General features: G+C 36.9%; 1 protein-coding gene across 1 annotated transcript in view; it reads left to right on the top strand.

Annotated features, from left to right (window-relative positions):
- Positions 1–22,672, top strand: part of LOC140147460 (fibrocystin-L-like) — a gene marked incomplete at its 3' end in the record, with an annotated part of 86,734 nt that overhangs the window by 5,239 nt on the left and 58,823 nt on the right. The window contains exons 2-3 of the mRNA XM_072169238.1: positions 1,738–1,870; positions 3,980–4,115. Coding sequence (XP_072025339.1) covers positions 1,738–1,870; positions 3,980–4,115 — 269 coding nt within the window. The remainder of the gene's footprint in view (positions 1–1,737; positions 1,871–3,979; positions 4,116–22,672) is intronic.

Below are 22,672 nucleotides of genomic sequence, written 5' to 3'. Positions count from 1 at the left end.
CGTAAACGGCGCACGCGTGAATTAGCCTACGCAGTAGTTGATGATGCCCGCACGAAAAAGTTCGCGATGCAAAGTGGTTGTAAACAACCGTGACAAATTTAGGGGAAATTTGGTAAGCTTATCTGAATCTGAAGAAATACTGCATAACACTCCTGGTGGAGTTATAGATTTAACTGGCAATCGTGCTTGTTGGAACTAATAGCCAAGCAGATCGGGCAGCAATGGCATTCGTTCTCGTGCAATCCAACCATCAGTTGCTCGTTTGACGCGGCGAACGCCCGCGGACTAAGTTATTGTGAATCTGAGACCATGGCATGGTCTCAGCTGTGAATGATATTGAACTGTTTTTGCTTAAATCCGTATTAAAACCGATCATCAACGTGTAGTAGGCCTGCTTGTGGAAGGCTGTAGGCCTAAGTGGTGTGCAATGTCAATGACGTGATTTCACAACTTGTTTGTAATCATCATTAGGCCAAAAGAAGAAGGTTATCCAGAAAAAACTTGGTCATGACGGACATCTCCGGTTTTGTTCCGCTAATTTTGTTGCTCGGTGTCTGTTTTGGTGAGTATAAAACATTATTTATTGTGACATTGAATTCTTAATCTTATCTAATTGTTCCTATTTCGTAGAATTATTATTAATTTAAGTTGGCCCGAAGAACAACTAACCCAATGCTATTTTTGATAATAAGCCCCAACTTCGCCTGTGAGCTTCTTTGGAATTTACATTTTAGCGTTTCAAACTATTATATAGTTCGCCTCTATAAGGCACATCGTTTTTGTCAGAATATCCGTTTAGATTTCACCTTTTTTCAGGGTTTGAAAAGAATACCAAACATTACAGTGTTTTCCTGACTTTTAGGCCTACTTTTCATTTGGCCAAGAAAATTATATTTAGGCCTACAGCGAAAAAGTGTAACTCAAAAAATTAAGTTGCTCATTTCAACACCAAATTTGATAGTTGTATTGCCTCATTAATGAGTTCTAACCTCGTATTTAACAAGTAGCCATTAATGTTCTGAGTGTATAGGATTTGGATGTAGGCCTAGGCATATAGCATCCAAGATCCAAGAAACCTTATGATTTTGACTCGTTTCATTAAAAAAACTCCAGCATGTCATGATAGGTAATGGCCTAAATCCGCAGTGTGAACAATGTTTGACAAAGACCATACTTTTACAGCTCACTTGCCACATGTTGCATAAAAGGGTCATTCTTCGGTAAGGTGCATATTTGAACGTTTGGAAAATAGACATTTCAAAATGATTTTTCTGCAGCTAATGTCACCTCCGTCACCGTCGTCATCTCCGTCACAATTGCAACGAAGTTCAACTGATACCAAAAATGTGTCGCACATTGAACATTTGTTTTTACCTACAGAGGAAGGGAGTATAACCAAAAAAAATCGAAATAATGTTTCGTATTTTAGTTATAATGACTCCTGAAAGTGGCGGGACTGCAATTAGGCACCTTACCGAAGAATGACCCAAAATTTAAATTGAAAAAATGGACAGTCTATTTGATTTCACATTTTAAATTTGAGGCTAAATGTGGCATTTGACAGGCCACTTGACATAGGGCGGCCTGACTTATCATGCTTATAGGCCTATAATTCCAAATGGGAGTTCCCGCCTCAGGAACGTTTTTTTGTTTTAAATAGGCCCTAGGCCTACTTCATAACGCAATATGTCCGCTGAGGTTTTGTTAAAACACGGAACATTACATAATGCAATATAGGTAACGTTTTCTCTTTTCTGTTTTAACCCCATATTTACAGTTGGCGAGACACTTGGCCGTCCCAGAATATACCATATCTCGCCCCGTGACGGAAGTATCCATGGTAACACTCAAATATACATATACGGAACAGGTAAGATATGGTTAGTTGTTATGCCTATAGGACGGCCCGGGCCCGATGGGCCTTAAATTAAAATCTAACAAATCAGACGCCTCACTCAGGAGCACACAACATAAGAGCTAACACTGCAATCACACGTGATACCCCCAGCACATACATACCCCACCACCCAAAATACACACTACCCAACCCTAACCACCCGACATGACAATCATCCACCCAACTTACCTCCGGGCCCAACCCACCCACCCACTCACCCCCAAACCCCACCCACGCTAACCCCACCGACTTCTGGCTTCTCCGTATAGACCTACCCATTGTGCATACGCCTACTCTGGCTATTATATTTAGGCCTAAACTCTTGATTTGTATTAATTTGTGTACAATTGATAGATCACCATAGGCTATCTGATCTTTTCAGTCACCGTATAGGCCTCACACAAATTGTCCGTTGAGTCCAATTCAGGTTTATGTATTTTCCCGCGTTAACGAAATGTCGTACACAGTAGAAACTATTCTTTTTCACGGCAGTGAAATGATGCCACTTTCCCCCACATCTCATATGCACAGTTTATCCCTTACATATCCTGTGTCATGAATAGGTATGTAGCCCACCAGCCCACATGGTTAAGAGTCTAGGAAATAATTCCTAATATCTCATACCCCAGTTTGTATGCCTTTATCTATTAATCTTGCCACACATGACAACTTACTAATTAGCCCTAACCCGGAAAAGAGTCTGTCCAGGAGTAGGAATTTTTTAGCCTTTTTAGAAACATGTTTTCAATTGGCTTATAGCCATCACATGATGACAATACACATAACTGATTGGTTAATAGGGTCCATGGCCATGCCTGATTACAAAGTAAACAAATTCTGTATAGAAAACTGTGCAGCAAGCGATTTACTTCAGAAAATTACTACATTGCACAAAACTAAGTCCATTATCTATACTCTATAGTTAATTGAATGTTAGCTAATGTTTATTGACTCTTGTACCCATGTGTAGGCCTATATACATATGACCCTGACAAAAGCTAGCAAGAGCAAGCTGTGTAATTATTTTGTTTACTTGTGATAAGATACAATTTTCTTCGTAGTTGTAGCCAAATTTGTTTCTTAGTACCGTAGGGGACTTAATAAAAATTCCTTTAAAAAGGAATGGGCGCCCAATGTGAGCTTGGTCGTGATGTGGTAAATTTCATGGTGGTTAGATTTGGTATTATTATCTCTTGCAAACCCGGTGACACCTCATTATAGAAATCAGACCTGTCGATAGGTTGTAAGAGGGGCTAGCCTTTTCCAGGCACGAATTGGGCCATATATAAAGAAAGTTTTGCTACTTTGCAACGCAATAAAGACCTAAATGCAAAACGAGATCCTGTAGGTGGCTCCCGAGGTGGCTTAAAAAACTAAATGCAAAATGAGGTTTTTAAAAAATATTGTTTTCCAGAGTCAAGACGCAGGTATCATTATTAAGCCTCATATCACTTATGTATTGTCGAATAAGTGCAGAGTAGGTTAGATATGAATACCGGTATTGAATGTTAGACCAAAGTAGCTCAAAGTACATGTACTATACACCTGATCCGTGAACTTGTCTTTTTAAAGACAAATTCTTGTTCTGAATATAACCAGACAACATTTTGAGACCATTTTAAACAAACAAAATGTTAGTCATACGCATTTTGACACTAAAGAAAGACGAACAAAAGGCATCAACTTGACTATATCATGCTAATTGTAACAATTTATTATGCCAAGATATGCTGTACATGCAGTCAATAACATAGGCCTATATACGCTCTTGACCTACGTAGGCCCCCTATATTTTACTTTTAATTTTCACTCAACCTTTTATGATCATTTACTATTGAATAATTTAACTAAAACATCAGTATAATTTAGAGTAGGCCTAGGCCTACAACTGAATGCGTTCATCATGATTAACAACATATTTTTATTTGTCAACAATCGACTATGGCATACACCCCTCCACACACACACCCCGTTAACATTTTGTTAAGGCGAATAATGGGAAATTAAAAGGTAAATGAAAAAATCATGCATTATATAGATTTTTAAAAAAACCCAATTTATATCATTGTTTTTCATGCATAGGATTTTCCGAAGACCAGTTCAATTATTTTAACTCGAGCCGTGGACATCGTGTTGAGCTATATAACTGCACAACAAGTATTGAGTGTGACATCGTAAACTATTTTTCTAGCAGCACGAAAATCACCTGCAGAACACGGTGAGTTAAAGGAGGATTTCGTGATCCTAGCATCCTCTTTTTATGACATTTTCAGTAGATATCAAAGAAAAAAGCCTATTCCCAAAATTTGAGTTGATTCCGATTTTGCGTTTGCGAATTATGCATGGTTAGGCCTATGTGTATTTATAGGCCTACACTGCTCCATAAGCCACTGTTGCACAGTGTCATCATCGCCCCGATATCAACATGAGTCAGAAATCGCCATGGTAGGTTGAATTCACAGCCACGCATGGCCATTTTGTTCCGACCTTTGAGACGCATAATAAGCCGAGGGACGGAGACTAAAGCTACTGACAATAGCCTGGTAATTAACCTCTGTGTGTGAGTGAGCATGTATACGCCACACAGTGCCATCGTCCCGATATCTTCATGGCAGAAATCGCAATGGTAGGTTGAATTCACAGCCACGCATGGCCATTTTGTTCAGACCTTTCAGACGCATAATGTGTGAGTGAGCATGTACATACGCCATTGATGAGGTCAATTGTCATGCTTTTATCCTGCTTGCACGAGTGAGTGCAGCTAGCCTACGCTGCACTATAGTTCAGCACATATAAAATCAGAATATTTTTGTCAGTTTTTGAGTTCAAGACGCAATGGTTCTTTCTCAAGACGCAAGCTAACGACTATCATATCCGTTGAACACGTATATTCAAGTGCAAGGAACCAAATCTGGTTTCTTTAGACTAAATCAATTAGGGAGATATTCATCATTTTCTACCCCGGTATCCAAAGACTAATATTGTCTGAATATCAAATCGTGCATAGCACATTCACGTGTATCGATCCCGGGTATTCATTTCAGTGTCTCTTCTGTATAATGTAGGCCTAATTATTAACCGGGCGATGTCGGTGTGTGTTGTAATTTCGTTCTAGTATGATGATACCAGAACGAAATTCAAAATTGACGATATTTTTGCAGAACGAATTCGTCTGCAAGAAATTTGTGGTACATAAACAGTATGTAGCCAGAGGTTTCCAGTGGTATAAAAATCTGAACTTTTTTTGAAAAAAGTGGGGGGGGGGGATGAGGCTGTGGATCACGAAATGCCCTTTTAAAAGGCAATAACACAATATATTCTAACTCTGTTGGAAGTTTTATTTTCAATATACCTGATACGAGTATTTAGATTGATTCCTCTTATCAACCATTAACATGATTAAGACATCGAAATGTTTCGTCCGCCAGTGCCCTGCATTTGACTTCGATTTACCGTGGTTTTCCCTGGTTGATTCTTCAACACATCATCACCACACCCTAACAAACTAGACAATTTATCCCTTTGGTCCACATCATTCAGGAGCTCACCAGCCAGATTCATATCATTAGTCCAAGGCAAATCGTTATCCTGACCCTCATCGTCACCGACACGGATGATACGCTGAAACCTCTGGGATTATGCGAACAAATTGCTTCAACAGGTTGACATGAAAGATCTCCCATCTTAATTTCACAGTCCACTCCCCACCTCCCTGATGACTTTATATGGACCCAGCAACTTTGCTTACAGTGAGTGTGAGCTGCTATTTGATGGCAATAACAACAAGACTTCATCTCTTCATGGATCGAAACCATTAATAAGATTTCATGCAGGTCCCGCTGATTTGATACGGGTTTGACAAGTCTTCTGAATGATAGTGCTGGAAAGAGTTTTTCTGTAACTGTAGATTAGGCCTATTCAGTTCACCCCACAGCTCGAGTTTCACCCCCCCCCCCAACTCATGAAATCCGGGTGACAAAGCCCTTGTATCACCTTGAGATCACCGCGGGCCTATAATTTTAACCATGCCCCGAATAAAAAGCAGTCAATATTTGTTTTATATACCAAATCATAAGATTCTTGCCATCTGTTTGGTTAAAAGCATCGATTTTGGGAAGATAAATGAATAGTTTCAATGCGAACGGCACACAGATTACAATCTGCGATTTCTGCGTAATTATAGCGCGTTAAAACATTAACGCGTGCGTAATATCATTTTACGCTGGGAAAAACGCGCAGTTTGATCGTGACGCACGTGACCGGTCCATAGTTCATTTCCATGGACCGGTCCATAGTTCATTTTGCGGGCATAGTTAATTCAATGACTGCACTTTCAACCAATCAGATGACAGGAATCTATATATGAGGTATATAATAAAACATATGGAAAGGTTTTTATACAATACTCTTATAAACCGTCATGCGCACCGTTTCTACCTCGATACACCTGAGCATACATTTTCGTCCCAAGAGCTTCCAAGCGAAGAACAACAAGCAGCGAATGTCTCCACCACAGTCTTTGATTCCACTACACGGTTGAGTGCATAGCAATGTAGGAGCTGTGAAGCTTCTAGCTAAAAAATGGGCCTCTTTGATTGTTTTTTTGTCGAAACCTCAAGTGTTCCCTTCATCCAATCGGAATTTTTTATATCAAACGAAAGCTAACACTTCCCTAAAAACAAGTTTTAGTCACGACACTAGGAAAACAGATAACACAATTCAATGTTATAGCAAAGCGAATGTGGAAAATCTGTTGAAAACTACCTATCCAAGCACATTTTTTGACCAAAATGTAGGTTTTAAACGTCAAAACCTGAAGTGTTCCTTACAATATTTGTCAAATTTTATTTCATTAAATGAAAAAGTACACTTATATTGTCCATATACTAGAGTCACTAGAATGAGCAATGGTCAATTCTCTTTAAATTGCAAATCTTGTGCAAAAAGTTACTATTTTCGCCTGTTTTGTCATACGGTTGTAGGCCTAAATTCAATGAACTAACTTTTAAAAAAGAGCGCTTACAAATTGATATGTTGTAACCTACAATTGATTGAAACAAACACAAGCAAACAAACAAAAAAAAAAAAAAAAAAAAAAAAAAAAAAAAAAAAAAAAAAAAAAAAGGATCCGGGAAAAGGCTTAGCACCTCCCGGGAGCACCTCCCCCTTGATAAGATTTTTGGCTCACCCCTATCACCCTGTACTTTTTCACTTCGTACGACGAACTTTCAATTATGGGAGCACACCACTAAATCAATGCGCCATTTGTGCAACCCTACTGAGTTCCGGTAAAATACAGAACGTTTTTGAGGTATAATGGGCTGCTCTTTGGACTAATAATCAGAAAGAGTAGCGAATGATAGCTTAAATAAAAGTGTAAAGCCTGTGCATGAATTTGAATCACTAAAAAGTCGCATTTTATAATTATCGAGAAAATAGGTCCGCGTATTAAAAAATGGGCAGAAACGGGTTTACAGTCATGAGAGCATGTCAAAAACAGTGAGGGCGCTGTTTAGCGGCTCCTACCGGGAAAACGAGACGGAAGACTACCCATACATTGAAACATATGTTAAACTTTCATCGATTTGCAATCGACTGGTTATCCTTAAATTTCTCAGAATGTGCCGAAAAGGCCTCAAAACGAGCAAATAAAACTGGTGTTTTTACACGTATTTCAATGGGACAATTATTTAGTGGTGTGCGCCCTTCGAAGGGCCTAGGAGTAAAACCGTGCTTTTCAGAGATTCAGCCAAAATTGAAATGGCTTTTGATTAAATTGCAGTTTTTTTCGATTTAAATAGATAGTTTATATGTTAGTGAATATATTTAATGCGTTTTAGATGAAAATTGCGCTAAGATTATTCCCCCAGAGGCCTTCAAAGTTCAAGAAATTGCCACAAATTGTGTGAAAACAAGATTTCTTGGATTTAAAGCAATTTGGGCTTAAGGTGACAAATCGGTGCGTGCCGTTTAAAGCTGCCAAATCTTGGTTTTATATGGGGGGGGTGATTGTTATAAATCATTAACAGTAGACCCATGCAATTGTGAAACGTGATTTACTCTCATTTAAAACCGAATTTCATCAGATGGAAGGTCAAAAACTATCTAGAGAATTGGAATTTAATGCAAATATAGAAGAGTAAGCATGAATGGTCAAAATGTTGAAAATTTGCCTATTTTCGGAATCCACCATGTAACTTTGAAAGGGAATTTCTCTTGAAGTGAATGTCACAGAGCAATTCTGTTTCGAGCGTTTTACTCAAAACATTTTATATTTCAAGAAAAAGATAAAAGAATTAAATTTTATGAACATCAGAAACCCTTGAAGGGAGCACACCACTAAATCAATGCGCCATTTGTGCAACCCTACTGAGTTCCGGTAAAATACAGAACGTTTTTGAGGTATAATGGGCTGCTCTTTGGACTAATAATCAGAAAGAGTAGCGAATGATAGCTTAAATAAAAGTGGAAAGCCTGTGCATGAAAAAAAAAAAAAAAAAAAGTCGCATTTTTATAATTATCGAGAAAATAGGTCCGCGTATTAAAAAATGGGCAGAAACGGGTTTACAGTCATGAGAGCATGTCAAAAACAGTGAGGGCGCTGTTTAGCGGCTCCTACCGGGAAAACGAGACGGAAGACTACCCATACATTGAAACATATGTTAAACTTTCATCGATTTGCAATCGACTGGTTATCCTTAAATTTCTCAGAATGTGCCGAAAAGGCCTCAAAACGAGCAAATAAAACTGGTGTTTTTACACGTATTTCAATGGGACAATTATTTAGTGGTGTGCGCCCTTCGAAGGGCCTAGGAGTAAACCGTGCTTTTCAGAGATTCAGCCAAAATTGAAATGGCTTTTGATTAAATTGCAGTTTTTTCGATTTAAATAGATAGTTTATATGTTAGTGAATATATTTAATGCGTTTTAGATGAAAATTGCGCTAAGATTATTCCCCCAGAGGCCTTCAAAGTTCAAGAAATTGCCACAAATTGTGTGAAAACAAGATTTCTTGGATTTAAAGCAATTTGGGCTTAAGGTGACAAATCGGTGCGTGCCGTTTAAAGCTGCCAAATCTTGGTTTTATATGGGCGGGGGGGTGATTGTTATAAATCATTAACAGTAGACCCATGCAATTGTGAAACGTGATTTACTCTCATTTAAAACCGAATTTCATCAGATGGAAGGTCAAAAACTATCTAGAGAATTGGAATTTAATGCAAATATAGAAGAGTAAGCATGAATGGTCAAAATGTTGAAAATTTGCCTATTTTCGAATCCACCATGTAACTTTGAAAGGGAATTTCTCTTGAAGTGAATGTCACAGAGCAATTCTGTTTCGAGCGTTTTACTCAAAACATTTTATATTTCAAAAAAAAGATAAAAGAATTAAATTTTATGAACATCAGAAACCCTTGAAGGGAGCACACCACTAAATCAATGCGCCATTTGTGCAACCCTACTGAGTTCCGGTAAAATACAGAACGTTTTTGAGGTATAATGGGCTGCTCTTTGGACTAATAATCAGAAAGAGTAGCGAATGATAGCTTAAATAAAAGTGTAAAGCCTGTGCATGAATTTGAATCACTAAAAAGTCGCATTTTTATAATTATCGAGAAAATAGGTCCGCGTATTAAAAAATGGGCAGAAACGGGTTTACAGTCATGAGAGCATGTCAAAAACAGTGAGGGCGCTGTTTAGCGGCTCCTACCGGGAAAACGAGACGGAAGACTACCCATACATTGAAACATATGTTAAACTTTCATCGATTTGCAATCGACTGGTTATCCTTAAATTTCTCAGAATGTGCCGAAAAGGCCTCAAAACGAGCAAATAAAACTGGTGTTTTTACACGTATTTCAATGGGACAATTATTTAGTGGTGTGCGCCCTTCGAAGGGCCTAGGAGTAAAACCGTGCTTTTCAGAGATTCAGCCAAAATTGAAATGGCTTTTGATTAAATTGCAGTTTTTTCGATTTAAATAGATAGTTTATATGTTAGTGAATATATTTAATGCGTTTTAGATGAAAATTGCGCTAAGATTATTCCCCCAGAGGCCTTCAAAGTTCAAGAAATTGCCACAAATTGTGTGAAAACAAGATTTCTTGGATTTAAAGCAATTTGGGCTTAAGGTGACAAATCGGTGCGTGCCGTTTAAAGCTGCCAAATCTTGGTTTTATATGGGCGGGGGGGTGATTGTTATAAATCATTAACAGTAGACCCATGCAATTGTGAAACGTGATTTACTCTCATTTAAAACCGAATTTCATCAGATGGAAGGTCAAAAACTATCTAGAGAATTGGAATTTAATGCAAATATAGAAGAGTAAGCATGAATGGTCAAAATGTTGAAAATTTGCCTATTTTCGGAATCCACCATGTAACTTTGAAAGGAAATTTCTCTTGAAGTGAATGTCACAGAGCAATTCTGTTTCGAGCGTTTTACTCAAAACATTTTATATTTCAAGAAAAAGATAAAAGAATTAAATTTTATGAACATCAGAAACCCTTGAAGGGAGCACACCACTAAATCAATGCGCCATTTGTGCAACCCTACTGAGTTCCGGTAAAATACAGAACGTTTTTGAGGTATAATGGGCTGCTCTTTGGACTAATAATCAGAAAGAGTAGCGAATGATAGCTTAAATAAAAGTGTAAAGCCTGTGCATGAATAAAAAAAAAAAAAAAAGTCGCATTTTTATAATTATCGAGAAAATAGGTCCGCGTATTAAAAAATGGGCAGAAACGGGTTTACAGTCATGAGAGCATGTCAAAAACAGTGAGGGCGCTGTTTAGCGGCTCCTACCGGGAAAACGAGACGGAAGACTACCCATACATTGAAACATATGTTAAACTTTCATCGATTTGCAATCGACTGGTTATCCTTAAATTTCTCAGAATGTGCCGAAAAGGCCTCAAAACGAGCAAATAAAACTGGTGTTTTTACACGTATTTCAATGGGACAATTATTTAGTGGTGTGCGCCCTTCGAAGGGCCTAGGAGTAAAACCGTGCTTTTCAGAGATTCAGCCAAAATTGAAATGGCTTTTGATTAAATTGCAGTTTTTTCGATTTAAATAGATAGTTTATATGTTAGTGAATATATTTAATGCGTTTTAGATGCAAATTGCGCTAAGATTATTCCCCAGAGGCCTTCAAAGTTCAAGAAATTGCCACAAATTGTGTGAAAACAAGATTTCTTGGATTTAAAGCAATTTGGGCTTAAGGTGACAAATCGGTGCGTGCCGTTTAAAGCTGCCAAATCTTGGTTTTATATGGGCGGGGGGGGTGATTGTTATAAATCATTAACAGTAGACCCATGCAATTGTGAAACGTGATTTACTCTCATTTAAAACCGAATTTCATCAGATGGAAAAAAAAAACTATCTAGAGAATTGGAATTTAATGCAAATATAGAAGAGTAAGCATGAATGGTCAAAATGTTGAAAATTTGCCTATTTTCGAATCCACCATGTAACTTTGAAAGGGAATTTCTCTTGAAGTGAATGTCACAGAGCAATTCTGTTTCGAGCGTTTTACTCAAAACATTTTATATTTCAAGAAAAAGATAAAAGAATTAAATTTTATGAACATCAGAAACCCTTGAAGGAGCACACCACTAAATCAATGCGCCATTTGTGCAACCCTACTGAGTTCCGGTAAAATACAGAAAGTTTTTGAGGTATTATAGACTGCTGTTTGGACTAATAATCAGAAAGAGTAGCGAATGATAGCTTAAATAAAAGTGTAAAGCCGTTTCTGCATTTTTTTAATGACCTATTCTCGATAATTATAAAAGTCGCATTTTTATAATTATCGAGAAAATAGGTCCGCGTATTAAAAAAATGGGCAGAAACGGGTTTACAGTCATGAGAGCATGTCAAAAACAGTGAGGGCGCTGTTTAGCGGCTCCTACCGGGAAAACGAGACGGAAGACTACCCATACATTGAAACATATGTTAAACTTTCATCGATTTGCAATCGACTGGTTATCCTTAAATTTCTCAGAATGTGCCGAAAAGGCCTCAAAACGAGCAAATAAAACTGGTGTTTTTACACGTATTTCAATGGGACAATTATTTAGTGGTGTGCGCCCTTCGAAGGGCCTAGGAGTAAAACCGTGCTTTTCAGAGATTCAGCCAAAATTGAAATGGCTTTTGATTAAATTGCAGTTTTTCGATTTAAATAGATAGTTTATATGTTAGTGAATATATTTAATGCGTTTTAGATGAAAATTGCGCTAAGATTATTCCCCCAGAGGCCTTCAAAGTTCAAGAAATTGCCACAAATTGTGTGAAAACAAGATTTCTTGGATTTAAAGCAATTTGGGCTTAAGGTGACAAATCGGTGCGTGCCGTTTAAAGCTGCCAAATCTTGGTTTTATATGGGCGGGGGGGTGATTGTTATAAATCATTAACAGTAGACCCATGCAATTGTGAAACGTGATTTACTCTCATTTAAAACCGAATTTCATCAGATGGAAGGTCAAAAACTATCTAGAGAATTGGAATTTAATGCAAATATAGAAGAGTAAGCATGAATGGTCAAAATGTTGAAAATTTGCCTATTTTCGAATCCACCATGTAACTTTGAAAGGGAATTTCTCTTGAAGTGAATGTCACAGAGCAATTCTGTTTCGAGCGTTTTACTCAAAACATTTTATATTTCAAGAAAAAGATAAAAGAATTAAATTTTATGAACATCAGAAACCCTTCGAAGGGCCTAGGAGTAAAACCGTGCTTTTCAGAGATTCAGCCAAAATTGAAATGGCTTTTGATTAAATTGCAGTTTTTCGATTTAAATAGATAGTTTATATGTTAGTGAATATATTTAATGCGTTTTAGATGAAAATTGCGCTAAGATTATTCCCCAGAGGCCTTCAAAGTTCAAGAAATTGCCACAAATTGTGTGAAAACAAGATTTCTTGGATTTAAAGCAATTTGGGCTTAAGGTGACAAATCGGTGCGTGCCGTTTAAAGCTGCCAAATCTTGGTTTTATATGGGCGGGGGGGTGATTGTTATAAATCATTAACAGTAGACCCATGCAATTGTGAAACGTGATTTACTCTCATTTAAAACCGAATTTCATCAGATGGAAGGTCAAAACTATCTAGAGAATTGGAATTTAATGCAAATATAGAAGAGTAAGCATGAATGGTCAAAATGTTGAAAATTTGCCTATTTTCGAATCCACCATGTAACTTTGAAAGGGAATTTCTCTTGAAGTGAATGTCACAGAGCAATTCTGTTTCAAGCGTTTTACTAAAAACATTTTATATTACAAAAAAAAGATAAAAGAATTAAATTTTATGAACATCAGAAACCCTTGAAGGAGCACACCACTAAATCAATGCGCCATTTGTGCAACCCTACTGAGTTCCGGTAAAATACAGAAAGTTTTTGAGGTATAATGGGCTGCTCTTTGACTAATAATCAGAAAGAGTAGCGAATGATAGCTTAAATAAAAGTGTAAAGCCTGTGCATGAATTTGAATCACTAAAAAGTCGCATTTTATAATTATCGAGAAAATAGGTCCGCGTATTAAAAAATGGGCAGAAACGGGTTTACAGTCATGAGAGCATGTCAAAAACAGTGAGGGCGCTGTTTAGCGGCTCCTACCGGGAAAACGAGACGGAAGACTACCCATACATTGAAACATATGTTAAACTTTCATCGATTTGCAATCGACTGGTTATCCTTAAATTTCTCAGAATGTGCCGAAAAGGCCTCAAAACGAGCAAATAAAACTGGTGTTTTTACACGTATTTCAATGGGACAATTATTTAGTGGTGTGCGCCCTTCGAAGGGCCTAGGAGTAAAACCGTGCTTTTCAGAGATTCAGCCAAAATTGAAATGGCTTTTGATTAAATTGCAGTTTTTTCGATTTAAATAGATAGTTTATATGTTAGTGAATATATTTAATGCGTTTTAGATGCAAATTGCGCTAAGATTATTCCCCAGAGGCCTTCAAAGTTCAAGAAATTGCCACAAATTGTGTGAAAACAAGATTTCTTGGATTTAAAGCAATTTGGGCTTAAGGTGACAAATCGGTGCGTGCCGTTTAAAGCTGCCAAATCTTGGTTTTATATGGGCGGGGGGGTGATTGTTATAAATCATTAACAGTAGACCCATGCAATTGTGAAACGTGATTTACTCTCATTTAAAACCGAATTTCATCAGATGGAAGGTCAAAAACTATCTAGAGAATTGGAATTTAATGCAAATATAGAAGAGTAAGCATGAATGGTCAAAATGTTGAAAATTTGCCTATTTTCGGAATCCACCATGTAACTTTGAAAGGGAATTCTCTTGAAGTGAATGTCACAGAGCAATTCTGTTTCGAGCGTTTTACTCAAAACATTTTATATTTCAAGAAAAAGATAAAAGAATTAAATTTTATGCACATCAGAAACACCTAAAAGGAGCACACCACCAAATCAATGCGCCAGTTGTGCAACCCTATTGAGTTCCGGTAAAATACAGAAAGTTTTTGAGGTATAATGGGCTGCTCTTTGACTAATAATCAGAAAGAGTAGCGAATGATAGCTTAAATAAAAGTGTAAAGCCTGTGCATGAATTTGAATCACTAAAAAGTCGCATTTTTATAATTATCGAGAAAATAGGTCCGCGTATTAAAAAATGGGCAGAAACGGGTTTACAGTCATGAGAGCATGTCAAAAACAGTGAGGGCGCTGTTTAGCGGCTCCTACCGGGAAAACGAGACGGAAGACTACCCATACATTGAAACATATGTTAAACTTTCATCGATTTGCAATCGACTGGTTATCCTTAAATTTCTCAGAATGTGCCGAAAAGGCCTCAAAACGAGCAAATAAAACTGGTGTTTTTACACGTATTTCAATGGGACAATTATTTAGTGGTGTGCGCCCTTCGAAGGGCCTAGGAGTAAAACCGTGCTTTTCAGAGATTCAGCCAAAATTGAAATGGCTTTTGATTAAATTGCAGTTTTTTCGATTTAAATAGATAGTTTATATGTTAGTGAATATATTTAATGCGTTTTAGATGCAAATTGCGCTAAGATTATTCCCCAGAGGCCTTCAAAGTTCAAGAAATTGCCACAAATTGTGTGAAAACAAGATTTCTTGGATTTAAAGCAATTTGGGCTTAAGGTGACAAATCGGTGCGTGCCGTTTAAAGCTGCCAAATCTTGGTTTTATATGGGCGGGGGGGTGATTGTTATAAATCATTAACAGTAGACCCATGCAATTGTGAAACGTGATTTACTCTCATTTAAAACCGAATTTCATCAGATGGAAGGTCAAAACTATCTAGAGAATTGGAATTTAATGCAAATATAGAAGAGTAAGCATGAATGGTCAAAATGTTGAAAATTTGCCTATTTTCGAATCCACCATGTAACTTTGAAAGGGAATTTCTCTTGAAGTGAATGTCACAGAGCAATTCTGTTTCGAGCGTTTTACTCAAAACATTTTATATTTCAAGAAAAAGATAAAAGAATTAAATTTTATGAACATCAGAAACCCTTGAAGGAGCACACCACTAAATCAATGCGCCATTTGTGCAACCCTACTGAGTTCCGGTAAAATACAGAAAGTTTTTTTTTTTTAATTGGCTGCTCTTTGGACTAATAATCAGAAAGAGTAGCGAATGATAGCTTAAATAAAAGTGTAAAGCCTGTGCATGAATAAAAAAAACAAAAAAAGTCGCATTTTTATAATTATCGAGAAAATAGGTCCGCGTATTAAAAAATGGGCAGAAACGGGTTTACAGTCATGAGAGCATGTCAAAAACAGTGAGGGCGCTGTTTAGCGGCTCCTACCGGGAAAACGAGACGGAAGACTACCCATACATTGAAACATATGTTAAACTTTCATCGATTTGCAATCGACTGGTTATCCTTAAATTTCTCAGAATGTGCCGAAAAGGCCTCAAAACGAGCAAATAAAACTGGTGTTTTTACACGTATTTCAATGGGACAATTATTTAGTGGTGTGCGCCCTTCGAAGGGCCTAGGAGTAAAACCGTGCTTTTCAGAGATTCAGCCAAAATTGAAATGGCTTTTGATTAAATTGCAGTTTTTTCGATTTAAATAGATAGTTTATATGTTAGTGAATATATTTAATGCGTTTTAGATGCAAATTGCGCTAGGATTCTTCCCCCAGAGGCCTGCAAAGTTCAAGAAATTGCCACAAATTGTGTGAAAACAAGATTTCTTGGATTTAAAGCAATTTGGGCTTAAGGTGACAAATCGGTGCGTGCCGTTTAAAGCTGCCAAATCTTGGTTTTATATGGGCGGGGGGGTGATTGTTATAAATCATTAACAGTAGACCCATGCAATTGTGAAACGTGATTTACTCTCATTTAAAACCGAATTTCATCAGATGGAAGGTCAAAACTATCTAGAGAATTGGAATTTAATGCAAATATAGAAGAGTAAGCATGAATGGTCAAAATGTTGAAAATTTGCCTATTTTCGAATCCACCATGTAACTTTGAAAGGGAATTTCTCTTGAAGTGAATGTCACAGAGCAATTCTGTTTCGAGCGTTTTACTCAAAACATTTTATATTTCAAGAAAAAGATAAAAGAATTAAATTTTATGAACATCAGAAACCCTTGAAGGAGCACACCACTAAATCAATGCGCCATTTGTGCAACCCTACTGAGTTCCGGTAAAATACAGAAAGTTTTTGAGGTATAATGGGCTGCTCTTTGACTAATAATCAGAAAGAGTAGCGAATGATAGCTTAAATAAAAGTGTAAAGCCTGTGCATGAATTTGAATCACTAAAAAGTCGCATTTTTATAATTATCGAGAAAATAGGTCCGCGTATTAAAAAATGGGCAGAAACGGGTTTACAGTCATGAGAGCATGTCAAAAACAGTGAGGGCGCTGTTTAGCGGCTCCTACCGGGAAAACGAGACGGAAGACTACCCATACATTGAAACATATGTTAAACTTTCATCGATTTGCAATCGACTGGTTATCCTTAAATTTCTCAGAATGTGCCGAAAAGGCCTCAAAACGAGCAAATAAAACTGGTGTTTTTACACGTATTTCAATGGGACAATTATTTAGTGGTGTGCGCCCTTCGAAGGGCCTAGGAGTAAAACCGTGCTTTTCAGAGATTCAGCCAAAATTGAAATGGCTTTTGATTAAATTGCAGTTTTTTCGATTTAAATAGATAGTTTATATGTTAGTGAATATATTTAATGCGTTTTAGATGCAAATTGCGCTAAGATTATTCACCCCGAGGCCTTCAAAGTTCAAGAAATTGCCACAAATTGTGTGAAAACAAGATTTCTTGGATTTAAAGCAATTTGGGCTTAAGGTGACAAATCGGTGCGTGCCGTTTAAAGCTGCCAAATCTTGGTTTTATATGGGCGGGGGGGGTGATTGTTATAAATCATTAACAGTAGACCCATGCAATTGTGAAACGTGATTTACTCTCATTTAAAACCGAATTTCATCAGATGGAAAAAAAAAACTATCTAGAGAATTGGAATTTAATGCAAATATAGAAGAGTAAGCATGAATGGTCAAAATGTTGAAAATTTGCCTATTTTCGAATCCACCATGTAACTTTGAAAGGGAATTTCTCTTGAAGTGAATGTCACAGAGCAATTCTGTTTCGAGCGTTTTACTCAAAACATTTTATATTTCAAGAAAAAGATAAAAGAATTAAATTTTATGAACATCAGAAACCCTTGAAGGGAGCACACCACTAAATCAATGCGCCATTTGTGCAACCCTACTGAGTTCCGGTAAAATACAGAAAGTTTTTGAGGTATAATGGGGCCGTTTTTTGACTAATAATCAGAAAGAGTAGCGAATGATAGTTTAAATAAAAGTGTAAAGCCTGTGCATGAAAAAAAAAAAAAAAAAAAGTCGCATTTTTATAATTATCGAGAAAATAGGTCCGCGTATTAAAAAATGGGCAGAAACGGGTTTACAGTCATGAGAGCATGTCAAAAACAGTGAGGGCGCTGTTTAGCGGCTCCTACCGGGAAAACGAGACGGAAGACTACCCATACATTGAAACATATGTTAAACTTTCATCGATTTGCAATCGACTGGTTATCCTTAAATTTCTCAGAATGTGCCGAAAAGGCCTCAAAACGAGCAAATAAAACTGGTGTTTTTACACGTATTTCAATGGGACAATTATTTAGTGGTGTGCGCCCTTCGAAGGGCCTAGGAGTAAAACCGTGCTTTTCAGAGATTCAGCCAAAATTGAAATGGCTTTTGATTAAATTGCAGTTTTTTCGATTTAAATAGATAGTTTATATGTTAGTGAATATATTTAATGCGTTTTAGATGCAAATTGCGCTAAGATTATTCCCCAGAGGCCTTCAAAGTTCAAGAAATTGCCACAAATTGTGTGAAAACAAGATTTCTTGGATTTAAAGCAATTTGGGCTTAAGGTGACAAATCGGTGCGTGCCGTTTAAAGCTGCCAAATCTTGGTTTTATATGGGGGGGGGTGATTGTTATAAATCATTAACAGTAGACCCATGCAATTGTGAAACGTGATTTACTCTCATTTAAAACCGAATTTCATCAGATGGAAGGTCAAAACTATCTAGAGAATTGGAATTTAATGCAAATATAGAAGAGTAAGCATGAATGGTCAAAATGTTGAAAATTTGCCTATTTTCGAATCCACCATGTAACTTTGAAAGGGAATTTCTCTTGAAGTGAATGTCACAGAGCAATTCTGTTTCGAGCGTTTTACTCAAAACATTTTATATTTCAAGAAAAGATAAAAGAATTAAATTTTATGAACATCAGAAACCCTTGAAGGGAGCACACCACTAAATCAATGCGCCATTTGTGCAACCCTACTGAGTTCCGGTAAAATACAGAAAGTTTTTGAGGTATAATGGGCTGCTCTATAGAGTAATAATCAGAAAGAGTAGCGAATGATAGCTTAAATAAAAGTGTAAAGCCTGTGCATGAATTTGAATCACTAAAAAGTCGCATTTTTATAATTATCGAGAAAATAGGTCCGCGTATTAAAAAATGGGCAGAAACGGGTTTACAGTCATGAGAGCATGTCAAAACAGTGAGGGCGCTGTTTAGCGGTTTCTACCGGGAAAACGAGACGGAAGACTACCCATACATTGAATCATATGTTAAACTTTCATCGATTTGCAATCGACTGGTTATCCTTAAATTTCTCAGAATGTGCCGAAAAGGCCTCAAACGAGCAAATAAAACTGGTGTTTTTACACGTATTTCAATGGGACAATTATTTAGTGGTGTGCGCCCTTCGAAGGGCCTAGGAGTAAAACCGTGCTTTTCAGAGATTCAGCCAAAATTGAAATGGCTTTTGATTAAATTGCAGTTTTTTCGATTTAAATAGATAGTTTATATGTTAGTGAATATATTTAATGCGTTTTAGATGCAAATTGCGCTAAGATTATTCACCCAGAGGCCTTCAAAGTTCAAGAAATTGCCACAAATTGTGTGAAAACAAGATTTCTTGGATTTAAAGCAATTTGGGCTTAAGGTGACAAATCGGTGCGTGCCGTTTAAAGCTGCCAAATCTTGGTTTTATATGGGCGGGGGGGGTGATTGTTATAAATCATTAACAGTAGACCCATGCAATTGTGAAACGTGATTTACTCTCATTTAAAACCGAATTTCATCAGATGGAAGGTCAAAACTATCTAGAGAATTGGAATTTAATGCAAATATAGAAGAGTAAGCATGAATGGTCAAAATGTTGAAAATTNGCCTATTTTCGGAATCCACCATGTAACTTTGAAAGGGAATTTCTCTTGAAGTGAATGTCACAGAGCAATTCTGTTTCGAGCGTTTTACTCAAAACATTTTATATTTCAAGAAAAAGATAAAAGAATTAAATTTTATGAACATCAGAAACCCTTGAAGGGAGCACACCACTAAATCAATGCGCCATTTGTGCAACCCTACTGAGTTCCGGTAAAATACAGAAAGTTTTTTATTTATTATGGGCTGCTCTTTTGACTAATAATCAGAAAGAGTAGCGAATGATAGCTTAAATAAAAGTGTAAAGCCTGTGCATGAATTTGAATCACTAAAAAGTCGCATTTTTATAATTATCGAGAAAATAGGTCCGCGTATTAAAAAATGGGCAGAAACGGGTTTACAGTCATGAGAGCATGTCAAAACAGTGAGGGCGCTGTTTAGCGGTCTCTACCGGGAAAACGAGACGGAAGACTACCCATACATTGAAACATATGTTAAACTTTCATCGATTTGCAATCGACTGGTTATCCTTAAATTTCTCAGAATGTGCCGAAAAGGCCTCAAAACGAGCAAATAAAACTGGTGTTTTTACACGTATTTCAATGGGACAATTATTTAGTGGTGTGCGCCCTTCGAAGGGCCTAGGAGTAAAACCGTGCTTTTCAGAGATTCAGCCAAAATTGAAATGGCTTTTGATTAAATTGCAGTTTTTTCGATTTAAATAGATAGTTTATATGTTAGTGAATATATTTAATGCGTTTTAGATGCAAATTGCGCTAAGATTATTCCCCAGAGGCCTTCAAAGTTCAAGAAATTGCCACAAATTGTGTGAAAACAAGATTTCTTGGATTTAAAGCAATTTGGGCTTAAGGTGACAAATCGGTGCGTGCCGTTTAAAGCTGCCAAATCTTGGTTTTATATGGGGGGGGGGTGATTGTTATAAATCATTAACAGTAGACCCATGCAATTGTGAAACGTGATTTACTCTCATTTAAAACCGAATTTCATCAGAAAGAAAGACAAAAACTATCTAGAGAATTGGAATTTAATGCAAATATAGAAGAGTAAGCATGAATGGTCAAAATGTTGAAAATTTGCATCTTTTCGGAATCCACCATGTAACTTTGAAAGGGAATTTCTCTTGAAGTGAATGTCACAGAGCAATTCTGTTTCGAGCGTTTTACTCAAAACATTTTATATTTCAAGAAAAAGATAAAAGAATTAAATTTTATGAACATCAGAAACCCTTGAAGGGAGCACACCACTAAATCAATGCGCCATTTGTGCAACCCTACTGAGTTCCGGTAAAATACAGAAAGTTTTTGAGGTATAATGGGCTGCTTTTGACTAATAATCAGAAAGAGTAGCGAATGATAGCTTAAATAAAAGTGTAAAGCCTGTGCATGAATTTGAATCACTAAAAAGTCGCATTTTTATAATTATCGAGAAAATAGGTCCGCGTATTAAAAAATGGGCAGAAACGGTTTTACAGTCATGAGAGCATGTCAAAACAGTGAGGGCGCTGTTTAGCGGTCCTACCGGGAAAACGAGACGGAAGACTACCCATACATTGAAACATATGTTAAACTTTCATCGATTTGCAATCGACTGGTTATCCTTAAATTCTCAGAATGTGCCGAAAAGGCCTCAAACGAGCAAATAAAACTGGTGTTTTTACACGTATTTCAATGGGACAATTATTTAGTGGTGTGCGCCCTTCGAAGGGCCTAGGAGTAAAACCGTGCTTTTCAGAGATTCAGCCAAAATTGAAATGGCTTTTGATTAAATTGCAGTTTTTTCGATTTAAATAGATAGTTTATATGTTAGTGAATATATTTAATGCGTTTTAGATGCAAATTGCGCTAAGATTATCCCCCAGAGGCCTTCAAAGTTCAAGAAATTGCCACAAATTGTGTGAAAACAAGATTTCTTGGATTTAAAGCAATTTGGGCTTAAGGTGACAAATCGGTGCGTGCCGTTTAAAGCTGCCAAATCTTGGTTTTATATGGGGGGGGGGGTGATTGTTATAAATCATTAACAGTAGACCCATGCAATTGTGAAACGTGATTTACTCTCATTTAAAACCGAATTTCATCAGATGGAAGGTCAAAATCTATCTAGAGAATTGGAATTTAATGCAAATATAGAAGAGTAAGCATGAATGGTCAAAATGTTGAAAATTTGCCTATTTTCGAATCCACCATGTAACTTTGAAAGGGAATTTCTCTTGAAGTGAATGTCACAGAGCAATTCTGTTTCGAGCGTTTTACTCAAAACATTTTATATTTCAAGAAAAAGATAAAAGAATTAAATTTTATGAACATCAGAAACCCTTGAGGGAGCACACCACTAAATCAATGCGCCATTTGTGCAACCCTACTGAGTTCCGGTAAAATACAGAAAGTTTTTGAGGTATAATGGGCTGCTCTTTGACTAATAATCAGAAAGAGTAGCGAATGATAGCTTAAATAAAAGTGTAAAGCCTGTGCATGAATTTGAATCACTAAAAAGTCGCATTTTTATAATTATCGAGAAAATAGGTCCGCGTATTAAAAAATGGGCAGAAACGGGTTTACAGTCATGAGAGCATGTCAAAAACAGTGAGGGCGCTGTTTAGCGGCTCCTACCGGGAAAACGAGACGGAAGACTACCCATACATTGAAACATATGTTAAACTTTCATCGATTTGCAATCGACTGGTTATCCTTAAATTTCTCAGAATGTGCCGAAAAGGCCTCAAAACGAGCAAATAAAACTGGTGTTTTTACACGTATTTCAATGGGACAATTATTTAGTGGTGTGCGCCCTTCGAAGGGCCTAGGAGTAAAACCGTGCTTTTCAGAGATTCAGCCAAAATTGAAATGGCTGTTGATTAAATTGCAGTTTTTTCTGATTTAAATAGATAGTTTATATGTTAGTGAATATATTTAATGCGTTTTAGATGCAAATTGCGCTAAGATTATTCCACCAGAGGCCTTCAAAGGTCAAGAAATTGCCACAAATTGTGTGAAAACAAGATTTCTTGGATTTAAAGCAATTTGGGCTTAAGGTGACAAATCGGTG

This window comes from Amphiura filiformis, chromosome 3 (assembly GCF_039555335.1).
Source record: "Amphiura filiformis chromosome 3, Afil_fr2py, whole genome shotgun sequence".
In the NCBI taxonomy this organism is placed as follows: Eukaryota; Metazoa; Echinodermata; class Ophiuroidea; order Amphilepidida; family Amphiuridae; genus Amphiura; species Amphiura filiformis.
This window is presented reverse-complemented; position numbering and strand designations above follow the sequence as displayed.